This window comes from Panthera leo (genome assembly GCF_018350215.1).
Source record: "Panthera leo isolate Ple1 chromosome Y unlocalized genomic scaffold, P.leo_Ple1_pat1.1 chrY_random_Un_scaffold_84, whole genome shotgun sequence".
NCBI lineage: Eukaryota > Metazoa > Chordata > Mammalia > Carnivora > Felidae > Panthera > Panthera leo.
The window spans coordinates 215,356-238,040 of NW_024962238.1; the positions used below are offsets into that span (position 1 = coordinate 215,356).

General features: G+C 35.6%; 1 protein-coding gene across 2 annotated transcripts in view; it reads left to right on the forward strand.

Annotated features, from left to right (window-relative positions):
- Positions 1-22,685, forward strand: part of LOC122212877 (gamma-taxilin-like) — a 131,304-nt gene that overhangs the window by 80,106 nt on the left and 28,513 nt on the right. The window contains exon 5 of one of the 2 annotated variants that reach the window (XM_042926854.1): positions 8,871-9,162. The exons of the other annotated variant lie outside the window; for it this stretch is intronic. Coding sequence (XP_042782788.1) covers positions 8,871-8,981 — 111 coding nt within the window. The 3' untranslated portion in view covers positions 8,982-9,162. Of the gene's footprint in view, positions 1-8,870; positions 9,163-22,685 lie in introns of those variants that run through there. 2 annotated transcript variants of the gene reach the window in all.

Below are 22,685 nucleotides of genomic sequence, written 5' to 3' on the forward strand. Positions count from 1 at the left end.
AAAAACAAACAAAAAATGAATAAACTAATATGCACTTAAGCAATCTACCGAATAATGAATTCAAAATAATAGTTGTAAAGATGACTACCAAATTTAGGAGGACAAAAAGATGAAAAATATAGGGAAATGTCATTTATAACTAAGGATTTCAGCAACAGAAATTAAACAATGCACTAAAGGAAATAAATGGTGGATTAATTGATCTAGAAGAATGTATCTGTAAATTGGAACACAGATTAATGGAATCACCCACACTAAAGAACAATGAGAATACAATAATTTAAAATTATAAATATTTCATGGGAGCTTTGGTAAAATATCAATCATACTCATAACATACTAGACCAGTCTGAGAAGAAAAACAGTGAGAAAGGAAATAGGAAACACATAGAATTACTGGCCTGTGGCCTGGAGATTGTGAACACAAATGTACAGGGGCGGATGCTCCAAAATTAGTAAATTTGTCCTTGGTCATGTCCTTTTCATTTGGTATTTTAGAACTTGCTCCATGTCAAGAGAGTCTGCATGTGTGTTCTTTAAAATGGGGTTTTCCGAGAGGGTGGTTCTTGGTAAAAATTAATATTATTGATACACCTCTAACCAGACTATAACAGGAAAGAAGAACGCAAATAAATAAAATAACAATGAGAGAGAAGAAAAAAAAAAACAAAAGAACTCAATACCAAGAAATAAAAACAATAATAATAAGGAAATATTATACAAAAATGTATGCTAACAGTTTCAACAATGTAGAAATAATGAATTCCTAGAAAAAATACATTATCAAAATTAAATATGAATGAATAGAAAAGTTGAATAGACTAGAATTCTGGAAAGAAATTGAATCATAAAAAAAAACAACCTCCCAACAAACAAAAGTGACAGGTGAACTCTGCCAAATATTTAAGAAGTGCTAATAACCATCGTTCCCAAGCTATTTGTAAAAAAGAAATGGAATTAAAAAAAAATCCAAACTTATTCTGCCAAGCCCTCGTAACGAAACCAGATAAAGATACTACTAATAAAGAGAAATATTGACAATGTCCCTGAAGAAGTTGAGAAAATACTCAAGAAGATATTGGAAATTGAATCCAACAATTCTATTCACCCTAATCAAGTGGGATTTGTTCATTTGATACAAGGACTTTTCAATAGTGTGAAAAAATTAATGTAATATCCTACAAAAATAAAAGAAAGGAAAAGACCCATATGATAATTTCAATCATGCATAAAAAACGTTGAAAAAATACAATACCCATTCATAATATAATCTTCCACAAGTAAGTTTTGAGGGAAGATAGGTCAACATAATATAGGACATCTATGACAAAAACAGCTAATATCCTCAATTGGGAAAAATGGAGAGTTTTACTTTTATGTTTAGGAAAAAGAAGGAATGTCTGCTCCTACAACTATTATTGAACAATCAGACAACAAAAACAAATAAAAAGCATCCAAATAGGGAATAAAGAAGTCAGACCTCCACTATTTGTAGATGGCATAATACTCCATATAGAACCTGACAGACATCACCAAAAAATTTACAATTAAAACATGAAGTCAATAAAGTTGAAAATTCTAACATCAGCATACAGAAAACTAGTGCAATTGTATTCACAAATAATGAAGCTAAAGAAAGAGATCAAGCAATCAACAATGAGGTACCCAGGAATAAAGGAGCCAAAGAGGTGAAAGAACTATAGTATCAAATACATAAAGGCTGTAGTGATTACAACAGGATAGTACTGGCAGAAAAACAGATATATAGATCAATGGGACAGAACTGAAAACACCAAAATGAACCCATAACTATATGGTCAATTAATCTGTCACAGTGTAGGAAAGGATATCCATTGGGAAAAAGACCAGCATTCAACAAATGTTTTTGGGAAAACTGAACAGGAACATGCAAATGAATGAAACTGGAACACTTCCTTACACTATGCACAAAAGTAAATTTAAAAGTACTTTTAAAACTAAAAGTAAGACAGGTATCGATTAAAATCCTAGAGGAGAACACAGGCAGTAACTTGTTTAACATTGGACATAGCACCATCTTACCAGAAATATCTTCTGAGGTAAGGGAAACAAAAAGACAAAAGAACTTTATGACCTCATCGAGATTAAAAACAAAACAAGACAGAAGCTCCTGTACAGTGAAAGAATAATCAACAAAACAAAAGAGCAACCTATAAAATGCAGAAGATATTTGCAATCGACATATCTCATTAAGGGAGAGTATCCAAAATATTTAAAGAATTTATAAAACTGAACACCAAAAACCAAATAATCCAATTAAATAAATAAGGAGAAGACATGAATAGACATTTTTATTCCAAAGAAGACATTTATTTCTTTTTTCTTTTTATCTTTCTTTTTTTAAAATGTATTTTTAAAATTTATATCCAAGTTAATTAGCATATAGTGCAAAAATGATCTCAGGAGTACATTACTTATTGCCCCTTACCCATTTATCCCATCCCCCTCCCATAATCTCTCCAGTAAGCCTCTGTTTCTTCTCCATATTTAAGAGTCTCATGTTTTCTTCCACTCCCTGTTTTTATATTATTTTTGCTTCCCTTCTCTCATTTTCATCTGTTTTGTATCCTAACGTCCTCATTTAAATGAAATCATATGATATTTGTCTTTCCCTGACTGACTAATTTCACTTAGCATAATACCCTCTAGTTGCATCCATGAGATGCCTCCTGCTTTGGTTTTCTTTTTCAAGGCTCCTTTGATTATTTGGGGGTTTTCCACTTCCATACAAATTTTAGGATTCCTTGTTCTAGCTCTGTGGAGAATGCTGGTGTTATTTCGATAAGGATTGCACTGAATATATAGATGTCTTTGGATTGTATTGACATTTTAACAATATTCTTCCACGCCAGGAGCATGGAGTGTGTGTGTGTGTGTGTGTGTGTGTGTGTGTGTGTGTGTGTGTGTGTGTGTGTCTGTCTTCAATTTCTTTCATAAGCTTTCTATAGTTTTTAGTGTATAGATTTTCACCTCTTTGGTTACATTTATTTCTAGGTATATTATGGTTTTTGGTGCAATTATAAATGGGATCGATTCCATGATTTCTCTTTCTGTTGCTTTATTGTTAGTGTAAAGGAATGCAGCCAATTTTTGTACATCGCTTTTATATCCTGCATATTTGCTGAATTCATGGGTCAGTTCTGGCAGTTTTTTTGGTGGGATCTTTTGGGTTTTCCATATAGAGTATCATGTCATCTGTGAAGAGTGAATGTTTGACCTCCTTCTGGCCTATTTGAATGCCTTTTATTTCTTTGTGTTGTCTGATTGCAGAGGCTAAGACTTCCAATACCATGTAGAATAACAGTGGTGAGAGTGGACATCCCTGTCTTGTCCCTGAACTTCGGGGGAAAGCTCTCAGTTTTTCCACATTGAGGATGATATAATTGTTGGGTCTTTCATATATGGCTTTTATGATCTCGACATATGATCCTTCTATCTATATCTTCTTGAGGGTTTTTATCAAGAAATGATGCTGTATTTTGTCAAATGCTTTCTGTGCATTTATTGAGAGGATCTTGTGGTTCTTGTCCTTACTCTTAGTGATGTGATGATTCACACTGATAGTTTTGTGGATATTCAACCAGCACTGCATCCCAAGTATAAATTCCACTTGGTCGTGATGTATAATGTTTTTAATGTATTGTTGGATCTGGTTGGCTAATACCGTGTTGAGGATTTTTGCATACATGTTCATCAGGGAAATTGGTCTATAGTTCTGCTTTTTTTGTGTGGTCTTTGTCTGGTTTTGGAATCAAGGGAATGCTGGCTTCATAGAAAGAGTTTGGACGTTTTCTTTCCATATATCTATACACATATACATATACATATATATATATATATACACACACATATACATATATATACACACATATATATATATATATGTACATACGTATACACACACACACACACACACACATATATATATATATGTACATATATAATATATATGTATGTATATATATGTACATATATATATGTGTGTGTGTGTGTGTGTGTGTGTGTGTGTGTGTGTGTGTGTGTGTACAGCTTCAAGAAAATAGGTGTTAACTCTCCCTTAAATGTTTGGTAGAATTTTCCTAGAAAGCCATTTGGCCCTGACTCTTGCTTTTTGGGAGATTTTTGTAACTAATTTGATTTCTGTACTGATTATGAGTCTGTTCAAATGTTCTGTTTCTTCCAGTTTCATTTTGGTAGTTTTTATGTGTTTCTAAGAATTTGTCCATTTCTTCCAGAGTGCCCATTTTATTGGCATATAATTGCTCATAATATTCTCTTATATTGTTTTTATTTCTGCTGTGTTGGTTGTGATCTCTCCTCTTTCATTCTTGATTTTATATATTTGGGCCCTTTCCTTTTTCTTTTTGATAAAACTGGCTAAGGGTTTATCAATTTTGTTAATAATTCTTTCAAAGAACCAGCTTCTGGTTTCATTGTTCTGTTTTACCATTTTTTTATTTTTTTTAATTTTTTGGTTTCAATAGCATTGATTTCTGCTCTAATCTTTATTCTTTCCTGTATTCTGCTGGTTTTTGAATTTTATTCACTGTTCTTTTCCAGCTCTGTAAGGTATAAGGTTAGGTTGTGTATTTGAGACCTTTCTTCTCTCTTTAGGAAGGCCTGGATTGCTATGTACTTCCCTCTTATGACTGCCTCTGCTGTGGCCCAGAGGTTTTATGTTGTGATGTTATCATTTTTATTGGCTTCCACGTGATTTTTAATTTCCCCTTTAACTTCTTGGTTAGGCCATTCGTTCTTTAGTAGGATGTTTTTCAGTCTCCAAGTATATTTTGTCTTTCCATTTTTTTCTTGTGGTTGATTTTGAGTTTCATAGTGTTGTGGTCTGAAAATATGCCCGGTATGAGCACAATCTTTTTGTACTTGTTGAGGGCTGATTTTTGTCTCAGTATGTGATCTATTCTGGAGAACATTTCATGTGCACTGGAGAAGAATGTATATTCCACTGCTTTGGATGAAATGTTCTGACTATATCTGTTAAGTCCATCTGGTCCAGTGTGTCATTCAAAGCCATTGTTTCCTTCTTGATTTTTTTATTAGATGATCTGTCCATTACTGTAAGTGTAATGTTGAAGTCCCCTCCTATTATGGTACTATTATCAATGAGTTTCCTTATGTTTGTGATTAATTTATTTATATATATATTATTTTTATATATAATATATTTATATTGTATATTAATATTATATATGTATGTATAAATCCTTCTATTTTGAGTGAAAGCCTTTCTGGATAAACAGTTCTTGGCTGCATATTTTTCTGATTCAGCGCATTGAATATATCCGACCACTCCTTCCTGGCTTGCCAAGTTTCTGTGGATAGGTCTGCTGCAAACCGGATCCGTCTTCCCTTGTAGGTTAAGGGCTTTTTTTCTTCCCTTGAAGCTTTCATGATTCTTTCCTTGCCTGAGTATTTTGTGAATTTGACTATGATACACCTTGTCGATGGTTTTTTGTTCTAGTTTTTATTTTTGTTGAATCTAATGGGAGTCCTCTGTACTTCCTGGATTTTGATGTCTGTGTGTTTCCCTAGGTTAGGAAAGTTTTCCGCTTCTACCCATTTTTCTCTCTTTTCATCTTCTGGGACTTCTATGATTTTGGTGTTGTTCCTTTTTAATAGGTCATTGATTTCTCTCATTCTTAAATCATGCTCTTTTGCCTTAGTCTCCCTCTTTTTTTCTGCTTCTTTATTCTCCACAGATTTGTCCTCTGTATTGTACATTTGCTGCTCTGCTTCCTCCATCCTTGCCACCAAGGCATCTCTGAAGATTGCAACTAAGTCAGGGCATTTTTTATTTCATCCTGACTTACTTTTACTTCTTTTATCCCCACAGAAAGATTATGATCTATTTTCAACCCTAACTAGTATTCTTATTATCATGATTCTAAATTCTGATTCAGACATCTTGCTTATATCTGTGTTGAATAAGTCCCTCGCTGTTGTTTCTTCTTGATATTTCTTTTGGGGTGCACTCCTTCCTTTTGTCATTTTGAAGGAAGAAAAGGAATTAATACGGTTAAATAATTAAAATTTAAAAAATACAAACAACACACACACAAAATCAAATACATGATGCTAGATCCTACCTCAAAATAAAATGTTGGAAGTAGAATTTGAAAACCATTACCAAAAAGTAAAAACTATAGTGTTAAAAAATTAAAGAAAATATTTAATAAAATTAAAAATATTTTTTCTCTTTCTGTATTCAAGAAAAATAAAATAAATGAAAAAGAAAAAAATTGCATAGATGATTTAGTATACAGACTGAAATATGATTGAAATTACACCACTTTCCCCTAAAAGTCAAACTATGAAGCATTTTATAATATGTAAACTAAGCAGTCTGAGAGATTTGTGGTGTGCCTGAAGAGCAAGATTGGCCCAATTGGACAGGGCATTGTGTTACAACTCTATTCACCACTAGATGGTGTTGCTTACCTTACTGGGTTGGCTTGTTGTGGTGCTTGTAGGTGTGTATGTGCATGCACAAGAGGGGTGAAAATGGTGTCACTCAGCTATACAGTCTCTAGTAAAGGGACTCTGTTCTCCCAAATCAGCAATTGCACACTGTCCTTTGTCTCTGGCTTCTGTCCACTCCCCACTTTTACAGTCTCCATGACTAAGCCCTCAGGTTGTCAAGTAGCACCTCCCTTCTGAATTTTATCTCAGATCTGACTGTTTCCCAACCCCTCACTTGTGAAGGACTGCGACTTTGACAAACTCAGACCTTCTGGGGAATGGTCTTATGGAGCAATGTCCAGGTGCAGATCACACCCAGGAACGTTCATGGGACCATGCTGCTGCTGATGTCCAGAGATAGTGGCTAGGTACCAGCCCACCCCAGAAAAAGTTCACACAATCATGTAGCAGCACCATTTCAGAGATTATGGAAAATCACAACACACATCTGGCACCAGGTTTCATTCACCCTTAATGTCCTTGTTTCACCACCAGCAAATGTGGTTGTTCTCTGGGGTCTGCTGGGACCTTTGCCTGTGGTGTAGCTACACAGCATCTACCAGATTGTTGTGTTAGTGCTCAAATCAGTTTTCTGGGTGTGCAGAATGATTTAGTGTTGATCTGGCTGTATTTCATGGACATGAGATGCAAAAAAAAACCCTTTTATGCTGTTCCAGCGTCTTGGCCCCTGCCTCAGAAATTTTCTAATACACAATGCAGTATTGTTTAATAGTGTCACAAATGCACCACTACTAAATAACATCAACATCTACATTCTAATTCAAATAATAATTGGAAATTTGGACCCTTTCACTCATTTACACTCACTCCTCTACACAATTGCTATTCTACACTGAATGTTCATGGGTTCATTGTGTTTATGTGGCATGTAGAAGTCAGTTCACCTGTTTTTGTCTTTGGCTTGTTTCATTCCTTTAGCCTAAAGTCATGATGTTCCATCCATGTTTTTGCATGTGGACCACTCCTGATTACTTATGGCTGAGTAATATTCCCTGGTAGAGGCACATTATCTTTTCACTGATAGCCACTGACAGATACTCGCTTCCGGTCCATTCTTGCCCTCTTGTAAATAATACTGCTGTTTACGTGGGAATGCCGCTACCTTTTGGGAAGAATAATTTCATTTCCTCTCCATATAAATATAAAAATGGAATTGCTGAATCCTATAAAAGTTCCCTTTTAACTTTCTGGAGGGATACATACTGTGTCTTCTATAATAGCTTTATCCTTTACATTCTTAGCAATATTTTAAACAGATACTCTTTTTCTCCACCCCATACAAGTATTGGCTATTTCTTCTCTTTATAGTAAGACATGTGGTGACATGTGTGTACTGATATGCCAGTGTGGTTTTCATTGCACTTCCGTGAACATTAGTGGTGCTGAACATCTCTTCATATACCTATGGGCCATTTGCATGTGTTCCTTGGAGAAACATCAATTTGGAGACATGGCCCATTGGAAAATATGCCTTTTGGTTTTTTGTTTGTGTTGTTTGTTTGTTCATCTGACCGATTGTTTTTTGTTTTATTTATTCTTTTGTATAGAGTTATATGATTTCTTATACACAGAAACCATTCCCGGTGTCGTCTGGTGGTTCTTTGTTTTCATATTTACACTGATGTCTTTAATACATTTTGCCTTGTTTTTTTGTTTTTTTTGTGTGTTGGGTGTCTAGTTACTTTTTGGCATGTGGTTATCAGGTTTTCCAAAGCTCATTTTGAAAATGTTATCATTTCATGCTAAACTGGTTTTAGACTTCTGTCAGAAGTTTTTCCCTGGGGTGCCTGGGTGTCTCAGTCAGGTAAGCTTACCATTCTTAACTTTGGCTCAGGTCATGATCTCATGGTTTATAAGTTTGTACCCTGAATTGGGCTCCACACTTATAATGTGGAGCATGATACTCTCTCTTTGTCCCTCATTGATTTCACACAAACTATCTCACTCAAAATAAATAAATAAACTTAAAAAACATTTTTCCAACCGTGAACACAAAAACCTCTCCATTTATGTTCTCTTTCTAAACTTCCTACATTAGTGTTTATATCTCTTGGTGTTTCAAAATTTCATGTCATTAGTTCACCTTCATCCTAGTACTATATTCTTCCCCATGTAATTATACATCATACTATTTTCCCTCTTCATTTCTTTTAAGAGTAGAATTTGTTACTGTGTAGGCATGTCTGAAATTTTTTGTATTGATATTCTTAGTTTCCCTGTCTTGAAATTTCTTATTGGTTTGAAGTGTCTCTGGAATTTTCTGTAAGATCATGTTATCTATAAATAGATATAATTTTACTCTTTTGCAATCCCTCTGTTTCTTTTGCTGGAAGAATGACCTGGAACGTTTTCCAAATAGTATATTGAATAGTATTGATGACAGTGACCACACTGGAGGCAGCATATTCCAAAAGGAACCTGATGTCTTTTACCATTGGATATGATGTTGGCTGTCATTATCAGGCCTTGAATATGGTGAGATACATTCCTCTAACGCAAATGTGTTGAACATTTTTATATTAAAAAGAGGTTGAACAAAATGAGATGCTATGTCTGTTTCTATTGAGATCATCATATGTTTCTCTTCTTCCTGTTAATGTGGGGTTTCACATTTATGGAGTCATATAGGTTGACTCATACTTTCATGCAGGAAAAGTTCTTAGTTGATCATGATGGATGATACTTAAATATCATTCTAATTCAGTTTGTAATATGACATTGCTGATGGAATATACTACCTTAGAGAAAAATAAATTCTTTTCTTTGATTTTTTAAAGTAATCTTTCATAGTTTCAAGTGTGGCTTATATGAAATGCCACTTATTTCTAGGTAAAGAATTTCTTTTACATGGCATTGGGTTTAGTAAAGCCCACTCACATAGAATACACTTGGGTTTGCTCTGAAAGCACAAATTATGGATTTAATTAAAAGCTGTACGAACTTAGACATAATATTAACCATGCCAACTCTATCAGGTATGAGAGAAGAACAGCCTCCTGAAATGTGAAAAATATTGACACATATGGAACATTTAAACAAGCTACTTTGCATTCATTATCATAAGGAGAAGCAGATCTCTTCCCTTTGGGGATGGATAAATATACAGGGAAGAAAAAGGTAAAAATAAAGAAGGAAGGAAATACAGAAATAAAAAGAAAAAGAAAGGATCACTGAAAGAAATAAATACTCTAATATGTAATTAAGGTATTTCAATTTTGCCTTTAGAGTTGGGTATTACAACCCATTTATATTCTTTTACAACTGGTTTTATGTGCTCATTTTTATTTTTCTCTCTTTCTTATCTCTTCAAGTTAGATGTCTTTGTTTTACAACCAAGTCATTTCTCAAATTATTTAAAGAAAACTCATGACATAGTATTTATTCCATTATGGCTAAAAACATGTGATAAATATGTGCTTCACCCTTAAGCTACTTTAGCAACTATCTTGCTCAAATGGTTGAACTAGAATGAGGTAATGTTGTTAGACTTAGAAATCATTCCAGTGTGAAACAATCCCAAATGTGTGCAGATGTTAATGTGACAGTAACAATCATCAGTGATTTGACTACTTTCCGTCACTTGACACTGAAAAGTGATGCACTTACAAGATATAAAAATACTCAAAAACTGAAGTCATTTTAGGAAGGTAAGTCTGGTGGGACTGAGACTTCTCAAACATACTGGAACAACAAGCATTACAAAGTGTCCACATTTTGAGTGGTGAGATGTGTTGGTAGCCTTGAGATGAAGAGAATATGTGTCTTTCCTCCTCTCTGATCCTTGTCAGCAGACAGATGAAATGAACTGAAGCAGCAGTCATGAGAGTGCGGTGACAGCTTGCAAATCACCAGCAGAAAGACATTTAATTTGTAATCTAAACCTATGAAGGTGGCTGTGTTTTCACTGACAGTAACAATGCAGGATTCAGGTGTGCTGGATCAGCACCGGGATTTTTGATGTTTCTTCCTATAGTAGGTTATATAATTTAAGGTCAGTCAACACTGTAATTTATTTGCACACTAGAGGGCCCAAAGTGTTAGTAACGTTTTGATTTGTCCTTCTGCAGATTTCCAGGTGGAAAATGAAAGTCTTTGATACTGCCTTGCAATGGGCGGGGGTGGGGGGAGCATATCTGTGCCCACAGTGGGGGGTGGGACAGACTTATCTGTGTGAGTGAATGTGTGTGTGTGTGTGTGTGTGTGTGTGTGTGTGTGTGTGTGTGTGTGTGTGTAAAGTTCAGATATTGAGTATCTAGAGAGTACATTGATTAGCATCATGTTTAAAATTAGCTTAATCATCAGTGAATTACAGCTTTGTGACTCAGGAAATACCTATGAAGAATGGATCCCATTCATGCCAGCAGCTTTATTTCAAGTTGGTAAGTAGAATTGATTTACTTCTGCAGAGTAGTCTTCACATTTTCATGCAAACCCGACTGGAGACTAGGACCAGGAAATTGCAGCCATGAATTGGACCAAGAAGGATTCCACTGTCTATTGAGCCCCTTAGAGCACTAAGTTTCCTCTTTGGTATGGAGCGCCATTCTCTATCTCTATATTTAATGTAGTCCCTACTTAGTGTAGGCTTGGAGACTCCTTTACTAAAGTCTTAGGGACCATACTATATATCTTGTGACTCAAGAATGTTGTCACTTCATCCATGTTTCCAAAGGCAAGAGACTGTGTTCAAGATGCACACAAACAATTATGCACAACAAAAGCATCAGGCAGATACAATCTTTGCCCAGTGCTCTGATGTGAGATGGTGACCCAGAACCATTGTCTAATGCCACCTGTTACAGCGGAGACCCCAACCAGCAAGATTCTGCTGGTTATATTAGTAAGCAGAGGCCAGCTAGATCTTCAACTGGAAAAGCCATCATATAATTTCTCAAAGCTACTGATGGCAAAACCACTCTTTGCTTGGTATAGCTATTCTTCTTTCTTGAAGTATGAGATAATGATACATCCACCTTTGTTTGTTTTTCATGATTGCTTTGGCTCTTTGGGATCTTTTGTTGTGCCTTTAAAATGTTGGTGTTCTCCATTACAGTTCTGTGAAAAATGCTGTTGGTATTTTGATAGGAATTGCATTAAATCAGTCAAGTGTGCTAGGTCCAATAAATATATCAAATCAAAATTGGTTCCCTTGACATGGAATATATTTTTTCATTTTTAAGTCATCTTCCAATTCTTCCATCAATATATTACAGCTGTTTGATTCTTCTGATGCACATGCACATGCACATGGATTGGTTTACTTATGTTCTTTTTCTGCTATTTCGTTATTGGTTTGTAACAATGCTCTGGACTATGGTATATAAGGTACATATCTGGTGAATTCAGTGAATTAATTCATCTGTTCTAGTGCAGATGGATTTATTATTATTATTATTATTATTATTATTATTATTATTATTATTATATTTTTATATATACTATGTAATGCCATATGCATGTTATAATTCCTTAACAATTATATGCCTTTGAATTTTCTTTTTTCTTGTCTCACTGCTGTGGCTAGGCCTCCTATGAGAATGTGGCATAAAAGTAAAGATTGGTCATCCTTATCTTGTTTGTGATCTCAGAAAATACCATTCTCAGGTTTTCACCACTGAGTAGGAGGTGAACAGTGAGTATTTGGTCTATGGCCTATACTAGATTCATGTGTTTCCTCTAAATGCACTTTGGTGGGAGATTGTACCTAGAATAGATATGTTTCTTTACCTAAAATTGATGTCATTTTTAAAGATTCTACATGTTGGGTGCCTGGGTGGCTCAGTCAGTTAAGTGTCTGACTTCGGTCTGGGTCACAGTCTCATGGTTTGTGGGTTCAACCCCCGTGTTGGGCTGTTTTCTGTGTCTTCGTCTCTCTGTGCCCATCCCATCCTCATGCTTTGTTTCTTTCTGTCTCTCAAAAACAAATAAATGTTTAAAACAATTAAAAAAATAAAAAACAAAATATTCTACATGTGTTATATTCTACATGTTCATATAATTTTTATATTTTCTTTTGTCTGTGAATATCGCATCAATGGATTGAGGAATATTGAAGCACACTTACATTCCTGGAATCACCCCTGCTTGATCATGGAGATGGATATCCTTTCTATGTATTCTTAGATAGATTATGGTAATATTTAGTTGAGTTGATTATATCCAGGTTCTTCAGATATTGTGCCTGAGGACTTCTCTTTTTGTAGTATCTCTATATTTTTTCTTTAAGGTATTTACTTAACATATAGTGCAATATTGGTTTCAAAAGTATAATTTAGTGATTGATCACTTATAAATAAAACAAAGTGCTAATTACAGCAAGTGCACTCTTTTATCGGGTTTGCATCAGGGTATTCCTGACATGTTATATGAATTTACAATCTGTTATTTATCTCAAATAACTTGGAATAGTGGCAGAAGAATAGGGATGAACTCTTCCTTAAATTTTTGGTATGCTTCACTTCTGTTAAAAAGTGGTCATATTCATGATTTAAATTTTTTTGTTTTGTTTTGTTTAATTCCTAGCGATCATTCCTAGTCATTGTCATTATGCCACATATCATTGCTACTAGGCTGCCTATACAAATTGTCTCTACTTGCTCCCTGAGAATTGGAAAGTGACCTGGTTTTAGGGACATACCCATTTTTTTTTTGGTGGTCCAATGTTTTAACCCAATTGTTTCCATAACATCCTTTTCTATACCTTGTTGTGTGTGTTTTCTGGATTGTTCTGTCCACCCTTTTTGTTCTACTATCTTTATTGGAGTTTCTCTCTCCATGTTTCTTTTTTAATTTTTTAAGTTTATTTATGTATTTTGAGAAAGACGGAGAGAAGTAAGTGAGGATGGGGTAGAGAGATGGAAAGAGAATCCCAAGGATATTCTGTGCCATCAACACAGAGCCCAAAGCAGATCTCAAAATCCACAAAATCATGAGACCATGACCTGACCTGAAATCAAGAGTCAGCCATTCAACCAACAGAGCTACTCAGGCACCCATCTCTCCTCATGTTTTCTGGAGTTTGGTAAAGCACCATCAATTTTCTTGAACTTCTTATAGCCACAGCTCCTGGCATCATTAATTTGTTCCAATGGTTTCTATTCTTTATTTCACCTACTTCTGTCACACATCCACTCTTGTAGAGGATTTATGGTTCTTCTTTTTCTGATTCTTGTCACTATTACATTAGTTTAGGTGTTAGGGGTTGTATTTGCTTCTTGAGGTAGACGAGTATTGTTAACATCTTTTATCTGAGAGCAAATATTTTGCATCTCAAAGATTTTGTACCTTTGTGTTTTCATGTTACTCGTCTCTAAATGTGTTTTCTGGCTTTCCTTTGATTTCATAGTGTGCCTATTCATTGTTGGGTAATTTTATTTTTTTCCCTTGAATTAGTGTTCTTCCTTGGTTTTGTTTCATGATTAATTTCTCATTTTATAGTATCATGGTCAGAAAACTTGAATTATAGGATTTGTTATTTTGAACTGGTAGCAACTCTTTGGTTGACTTATAAGTGATGTGTTCTAAACAATTGTCGACTTGCAGTTGAGAAGAATGTGTATTGAACTGCTTACTGGGGGAAGATAATCCTTATCTGTTAGGTCTGTCTTATTAAACGTGTCATTCAAAGACTCTGCTTCATTATTGATTTTCTGTCTTGTTACCTGTTCACTGATGTAAGTAAGGTGCAAAAACTTTCTTCTATTCTTGTGTTCCTATTGTTTTTTTTTATTCATGTCTGTTAAGAGATTATTTATATATTTGATTCATCCCATATGGGTTTCAAGAGTATTTTGTCATATTGTAACATCTGTTAGACACTTTCCTTTATCATTATGTAGTGTCCTTCCATTTCTCTGATTGCAGCCTTTGTTTTGACTTCTCTTTTGCTAATGAAAGCAATGCTACCTCGCTGCGTGTTCTTTCTGGTAGCATACTACATTTTTTTTACTTCCTCCTATCTGTCTGCATGCGTTTTTAAGTCTGAAAAGAGTTTACTCTAGGGAGCATTTAGGTGTATTTCCCCGTGTTGGATCCCTTCCATCATCTTGTGTCTTTGAGTGGGACCATTCCTTCTTTTGATATTCAGAAAATTTAAGTGGGCTATGTAATAATTTTCATTTAGTTACACCCTTTATGTTTGCTATTGCAATTCTTCCATCATCTTTTCTGTCTTCCTCTGTTCCTCTTGCGTTTGGATGGTTGTCTTTAGTTCTGCAAGCACTCTTCCTGTGTCTTTAATTTTCGATGCCTGCTCCAAGTTTCTGATTTGTGGTTACTAGGTTTATATGTAATATATAAACAGCTTTGTAAATTGAGATTTCTTCACTTGTGAGATAAGAGAGTTCCTACACAAAACTATGCTATGTCTGGAGTCTGTGAATTAAGTTTGCAGAGAAGTAAGGTGACCTTGGTCTTCCATTGTCTCTCAAACACAGTTGTTTTAAGGCCATATTACTTACAACACTCAGGAAATTGATATGAAGACTGGCAAAAGGATTTTCATGTTTGGAAGGAGACAGCATAGCAGGGCCATGGCTTATTTTAAAAAAGAAATAAAAGGACACCTACTTAATGTCCAAATATTGCTCAGTGCAAGAAAGCAATAGGTATGCTGGGGATTGACCAGTGGAAAGGAGCAGCCAAAATGCAACAGCAGATTGTATGTAACACACACACACACACACAAAACACGTGGGTGCACACACACACATACACAAATATACACACAACACTTCCTGAAGAGCAGTTCTAGGATCTGGAATTGTATGACCCCTTTTTAATATAACATTACTCTCAGAATCAGGAGACATAAGATTTCAAAACAGGCAAAACAATCTTACCAAAATGACAAAATGGAGGAATTCTTCCCAAATGAAAGGTCAAGAAATCACAGCCAGGTACTTACTCAAAATATATATAAGCAATATATCTGAGCAAGAGTCATGACAACATGGGGTGCCTGAGTGGCTCAGTCTCTTGAACCTCTGACTTCAGCTCAGGTCATGATCTCATGGTTCATGTTCCGAGCCCCTTGTTGGGCTCTGTGCTGACAGCTCAGAGCCTGGAGCCTGCTTCCCATTCTGTGTCTCCCTCTCTGTCTGCCCCTCCCCTGCTCATGCTCTGTCTCTCAAAAATTAATAAAAACATGAAACCATTTTAAAAAGATTCAGGACAACACTCATGAGACTACTACCTAAACTTCAAAAAAATCATGGAAGACCCCAGAGAAATTCTGGTCAGAGAGAAAAAAGACCTAAAGACTTGTCTACCTGAAATAAATTTATGTAAATGAGAAGTAAAAATGACTGCATATAGCCACAATGAGGATTAAAGACAAGAAGACCGAAAATGTGATCTAGTAGATGCAATTATGGAAAATAATGAGTCCGACTAACATATTTACCATCTCACTAAATTGTCATTTGTTTCCAAGCAGGAAGTGTGGATGTATCTTAAGATCAGCTCTCTCCGAAATTTTCTAGCATTCAATGCAGTGTTGTTAAATAGAGTTACTACATGGGAGAGTACACCTCCAGAAACTAATCGACTTATGATTGTAAATTTGTGATATCTGGCCCCTTTCACTTATTTAAGTCACTAAGCCATCACATCAAGCACTATTCCACACTCCATGTCCATAGAATCATCCTAATTGGATTTTATGTGGAAGTGATATCTCATAGTTACTGTTTTTGACTTGTTCACTTACCTTTAAGTTGAGTCATGAAACTCCATCTGTGTTGTAAGTGGACAAATACGTATGTTTTTAGCTTAGTAATGATTCCTGCTACAGGCATGCCACTTTATCCTTCTTGCCCCTTCTTGCCCTACCTTCCTTCAATGTTTTCTCTATGTCAATAATACTGCAATTTACATGGGACAGCAGCTGCCTCTTTGGGAGAATGGTTTGATTTCATCTGCATATACCTGCAGCAATGGAATTGTTGGAATCTACAGCAGTTCTCTTTTAACTTTCTAGAAGAATATCCATAGTGTCTTCTATAATGGCTGTACTCCTTCCGTTGTCAACACAATATACACAACTTCTCCCCTTCTCACAAACCATGCAAGTAGTTGATACTTCTTCCCCCTTAATGAAATGAAATATTGTGATGTGGGAGGTGATATATTAGTATTGCTTTTCCTTTGCATTTCCTGGATAAATAGTGGTGTTGAGAGTCTCTTCATATACTTAATGGGAAATTTCCGTGTGTTTTTGGAAAAACATCTATTCACATCATTGCCCACTGGATGATACGACTTTTCTTGTTTTGTTTGGTCATTATTATGGTGTTCTATGGCCTTCTGGTATACAGAGAATGTTCCCAGTGTCTTCAAATGGCTCTTTGGTTTTACATTTATATTTATGTCTTTAATCCATTTTTCCTTAATTTTGGTTTATTGTTTATGATAGGCCTCTAAAATTGTGGTTGTCAGATTATCCAAAACTTGTACTGAAGATCAATCATCTCATTCTTGAATGGTTTTAGCACTTTTACCAAAAGATTATCAAAGCATGGGCATAAATGTCTGTCCAATTATGTTTGCTTATTTAAAATTCTTTTTACAAAGAAAGATTGGGAAAGAATAAATGGGAGAGAGAGAGAGAGAGACAGAGAGAGAGAGAGGGAGAGAGAGACAGATTTGTAAGCATGATACATGCTCAGCATGGACTTTGATGGGGGACTCAATCCCAGGATATTGGAATCATAACCTGGTTATGTTACTCAACTGACTGAACAAACCTGTGTTTTATATCCTTTGATGTATAAGCTGTAATCTCATTGGTAACCTTCTTTCCAGGTACTATATTATTTCAGATGTAATTGAACATAGAACTTTTTCCTCCTTTTTACTTAGACATAGCAATTTATTGTGTAGGAATGTTTGTGGAGTGTGTGTGTGTGTGTTGATATTGTACCTATCCGTTTCCAGAATTTGTTTATCAGTGTGAAATGTCTCTTGTATTTTCTACCCTAAAAATCATGTCAGCTACAGAGATATTTTTCTCTTTTGCATGCCCTTTGTTTATTTTTCCTAGGACAGTGCTCTGACCAAGTATTCCAGCTAGCGTATTGAACGGGACTGATAACAGTGATAATCTTTGTTTCAGTTTTTAAATTTTTATTTATTTATTTTAAATGTTTCAGTTTTTTAAATTAATTTTTAAAATTTAAATGTTTATTTACTTTTGAGACAATGCGAGAGGCAGAGTGCAAACAGCGGAGGGGCAGACAAAGGGAGACACAGAATTTGAAGTGGGCTCCAAGCTCTGAGCTGTCAGCCCAGAGTCCGACGCGGGGCTTGAACTCATGAATTGTGAGATCATCACCTGAGCTGAAGTCAGACACTAACCAACTGAGCCACTCAGGCTTCCCTGTTTCAGTTTTTACCCAAAGAAAAGCTTGCTGTTTTTAACCATTGAATATGATGTTAGCTGTCATTATCAGGGTTTATTGTGGTGAGGTATATTCCTCTGAGGCTAATTTAATGAACATTTTTAGAATGAAGAGGAGATGAATGACATCAGATGACTTGTCTGTTATCTATTGAGATCATCATATGGTTCTCTTTTTCCTATTGTCAGCATGGGATTTCACATATTGGTCACATATTTTGAATCATTATTTCATGAAAAAATGGACCTCAATAGATTATGGTGCATGATCCTTTGAATGTACTGTGAATTCAGTTTGTAAAATGACATAATTTTGTGTTTTTTTTCAGTTTATATTTATTTATTTTCCAGAGAGAGATAGAAAGCAAGATGGGGAGTGGCAGAGAGACAGAAAGATGGAATCCAAAGCAGACTCTGTGCTAGCAGACCAGAGCCCAGTGTGGAGCTTGAATTCACAATGAGATCAAGATCTGAGCTTAAATCAAGTATTGGAAGCTTAACTGACTAAACCATCCAGATGCCCGTGCAGTATGATATTGTTGGTGGAATAGACAGGCTGAGAAAATACTTACAATTTATATGAATAATACATTACTTTTCTTTGATGCTTTACTAATATTTAATCTGTTGGAGTGTGGCCTATGTGAAATACCGTATATATTGAGATAATATGTTTTATGTGGCACTGAACTTACTAAAAGCCACAAATACTGAATATGTCTATGATTTGTTTTTCTGGCATAAAATCTGGAATATTTTAAAGTTGAATTAAACTGAGACGACATACTAATAATGCCAACTGTTAGCAGATATGAGAGAAGAACAGCCTCTTAAAATGTGATAAAAATCAACACACTTAGGAAATACTTAAAGCAACTGTGTCTGTGCAAAGTAAGAAGTAGAAGATCACTGTTTCTTGGAACGGACAAACCTACCGGAAAGAGAAATATAAAAACTTAAATAAAAGAAATGAAGGAAGGAAGAAAGAAAGAAAAAAAAGAAAAAGAAGAAAGAGAGAAAAGAAAAGAGAAAAGAAAAGGAGGGAGGGAGGGAGGGAGGGAGGGAGGGAGGGAGGGAGGGAGGGAGGGAGGGAAGGAAGGAAGGAAGGAAGGAAGGAAGGAAGGAAGGAAGGAAAAAAAAAGTGAAAGAAAAAAGAAAAAAAAAAGGAAAGAAAGAAAAGAAAAGAGAGAGAGGGAGGGAAGGAGGGAGGAGGAAGGAGGGGGGAGGGAAGGAGGAAGGAAGGAAGGAAGGGAGGGAGGGAGGGAGGGGAGGGGAAGAAAGGGAGGAAGGAAGGAAGAGTAGAAAGAAAAGAAAAGGGAAGGAAGGTAGGAAGGGAGGGAGGGAGGGAAGGAAAGAAAAAGAAAGAGGAAAAGAAAAAGAGAAAGAAAGAAAGAAGAAGGAAGGAGAGGGAGGGAGAAAGAAAAAGAAGGGAAGAAAGGAAGGGAGGGAGGGGGAGAGAAAGAGGGAGGGAGGAAGGAAGGAAGGAAAGGAAGGAAGAAAAAGGAAAGAAAGAAAAAGAAGGAAAGAAGAAAAAAAAAGAAAGAAAGGAAAGAGAAAGAAAGAAAAGAAAGAAAGAAAGGGAAAAAAAGAAAAAGAAAGGAAGGAGAGAGGGAGGGAGGGAGGGAGGAAGAAAAAAAAGAAAGAGAAAGAAAGAAAGGAAGGAAGAAAAGAAAGAAAGAAAGAAAAAGAAAAAGAAGAAAGAAAAAGAGAAAGAAAGAAAAAGAGAAAGAAAGGGAGGGAGGGAAGGAGGGAGGAGGAAGAAGGGAGGGAGGGGGGAGGGAAAGAAGGAGGAAGGAAGGAGGGAAGGAAGGAAGGGAGGAAAGGGAGGAAGGAAGGAAGAGAAAGAAAGGAAAGAAAGAAAAAGAAGGAAAGAGAAAAAGAAAAGGGAAGAAAGGAAGGGTTGGAAGGAGGGAGGGAGCAGGGAGGGAGGAAGGAAGGAAGGAAAAGGAAGGGAAGGAAGGATGAGAGGGAGGGAGGTAAAGTAAAGGAAACAAGGAAATAATAGAAAGGAGCAAGGAAGAAAAGAAAAACTCTTATGTGTAAGGTATTTCAATTTGACTATCAGAATGGGGCATTACAAGCCACTTATTTTACTTCTAATTCTCCTGTACTAATAATACCTGAATATATGTGCTCCTTTCAACTTTTCCCGCTTTAGTAACTTTTCAGCTCAGATGTCCTTATTTTTTTGCAATCAATAACTTGTCAAGATATTACAAATATATCTCATGATGTGATGTATATTCCACTTGCCTACAGCTGCAAACATGAGAGAAGAATGTGCTTAACCTGGCACTACTTTTGTAAAATACACACATAAATCACATTTCAATTTTACAATCAAATTGAGATTTCTTTTCCCAATGCACTGTTATGAGATATTTCTCCTTCCTTTTGTATACATTTATCACATATTTCAGTTCAAATTCCTTAAATTGAACCATATTTCCTTTCATTTTGTCAAAGACCCATTTGTCAAGCTTTGTGCTATGATTACCAATCATATATGAATGCTGGTATGAACTCAAGGGAATTGCTTTTCTTTCAAGGGTCCAAGATTTACTTCCTTCAGAGTTTTTGTGGAAGTGAGATGCTGCTGATCACCTCATATAACTAATCATCATAGATTTTTTTTAACTGAATGAGTTTCTTAGCTTTAAGATGGTTATTAAATTTACACTTCAGTTGCTAGGAGACCAGGTATCCTGTGAGGACAGTTTTGCTGGTTTACATAGCTTATCCATTTGGTTGGCCAAAGCAGCTCTTGGAGATGAGAAACAGAGCTGCAGATAATCTTAACTGAGATTGCCCATGTTTCCTAAAAAAATTTAAGAGGGTTGTCCAAGAGATGGACCTACCTGTGTTTCAGCCTCCATTAATTCTCCTTTCTGTGATCGTGAGTCCATGGGGGATTTCAACATGTGGTCTATGATTAAAGGATATGCTCTGAAGCCTTGACAGAAATATCACCAGGAAGAAGACCATGTTACACAATGTATGTATCCAAACCAGGTAAATATTGTGAATGTCTTTCTGTGATTTCCCAGACACCTCTGGAAAATAGTTGCCATTGATCAATGTCAGTCATTTCGCTAGAGTGGGAATTAAATAGCTCAGTCTTTTGAGTGTCCTGCTCTTAATTTCAGCTTGGGCTAAGATCAGCTTTTCTAGCTGATTTTCTTGCTAAGAAACATAAATGCTAAATACATAAATATTCTTTATTTTTCTTTAAGAATAAGAACTTTTCTCTATTTTATGCAAGTACTTAAGAACTAATTTGCATGTAACATTCTGGATTAGAATTTTTGTTAGTAACTTTGGTTCATTGCAGTAAAATCTACATAGAAGGACTAAAGACTTTTAAAAGTACTTAAAAATGTGCAAAGTATGATAGTTCAACTAGGTAACAGCTTTCTAAATGAGGTGCATATATATTCTCACATGTATTTCACAGTAAGTAAATGTTTAGATAGACAATAGTACACTTATATTGCTGACCTTATCCTCTTATCATGAACTTAATCTTTGAGATTTCATAGGATCAGTTTGTTACAGTCTCTGATCTTGAGTGAAAATCTTTTCAATAATAACATTCTCCTTTGGTTTAACCTAAACTCTAAATTAGGCTGCCCTAACTTTTTGCAAGAATAATGAGAAAAGGCAGGATTCCAAATGCTTCTCCAGGATCTTCCCTACTTTAGGACTTAAAGAAGGAACTGTATAGAGAAAGAGGTACTGTGCATCATCCTAATTGCGGTTTAATTGCTGGAACTACTGGAGCAAGGATATTGTCAACCTTCACCAACTCAAATGTGCCTATAATAAGGAAGATTTCTACAATCCACAGTGCTGCTAATAAAACTGCCCCTATGATAAATGATTTTTCTTCTGCATCACCAATGTCTGTTAGTTTATAAGAAAAAAGTGTAAATGCTATTTTCTAATAGTTCTATACTTTACACATGCAGTCACATAGCATGAGTACTCATCCATTTGGCCCCATAGTGAGATTTGTTTCCAATGATAATTTCCTGTGTAGAATGGTTACTTTGGAACAATCCCAGAGCCCTTCACTTTCCCATTGAATATCATCCTTTTTCAGGTATTTATGCTAATTTTTGTAACTTGCCACCAGCAAGCATCCTATATTGTCAATGACAATGATAGTGGATATCTATGCTGTATTACTTGTAGCACCAACTCATCAACCCTATTCATCCTGTGTATGTCATTACAACTACACCTGATGTGGTAAGAGACTAATACTAGGTTATTCAAGAGAATGTCAATCCAAACTTAGGTGGGCTAGTGTTTATCTATGAGAAATAAATCTACATGTGTACTTATATTTCCCTTGATTTCTTCAGAAAGACTTTATTTTTAAATTAAAAAAAAAATAGTGTTTATTTATTGGAGAGAGAGAGAGAGAGAGAAAGAAATAGCAGGAATATGGAAGAGGCAGAGACACGGAATCTGAAGCAGGTTCCAGGCTCTGAGCTATCAACACAGCAAGATGTGGGACTTGAATTCACAAGCCATAGGGTCATGACCTGAGCCAAAGTCAGACACCTAACTGAATGAGCTACCCAGGTACCCCTCTTTAGAAAAAGTAAAAAAAAACCAAAATGGGATGCCAGTGTAAGTTTATGCAACATACTTTCATTTGTGGAAATGTAAAAGTTACTTTTATAGTATAAACTAATTAAAATGGTGTTTAACAGAAAGAAATGAGAATGGGGACAGTTGTGGA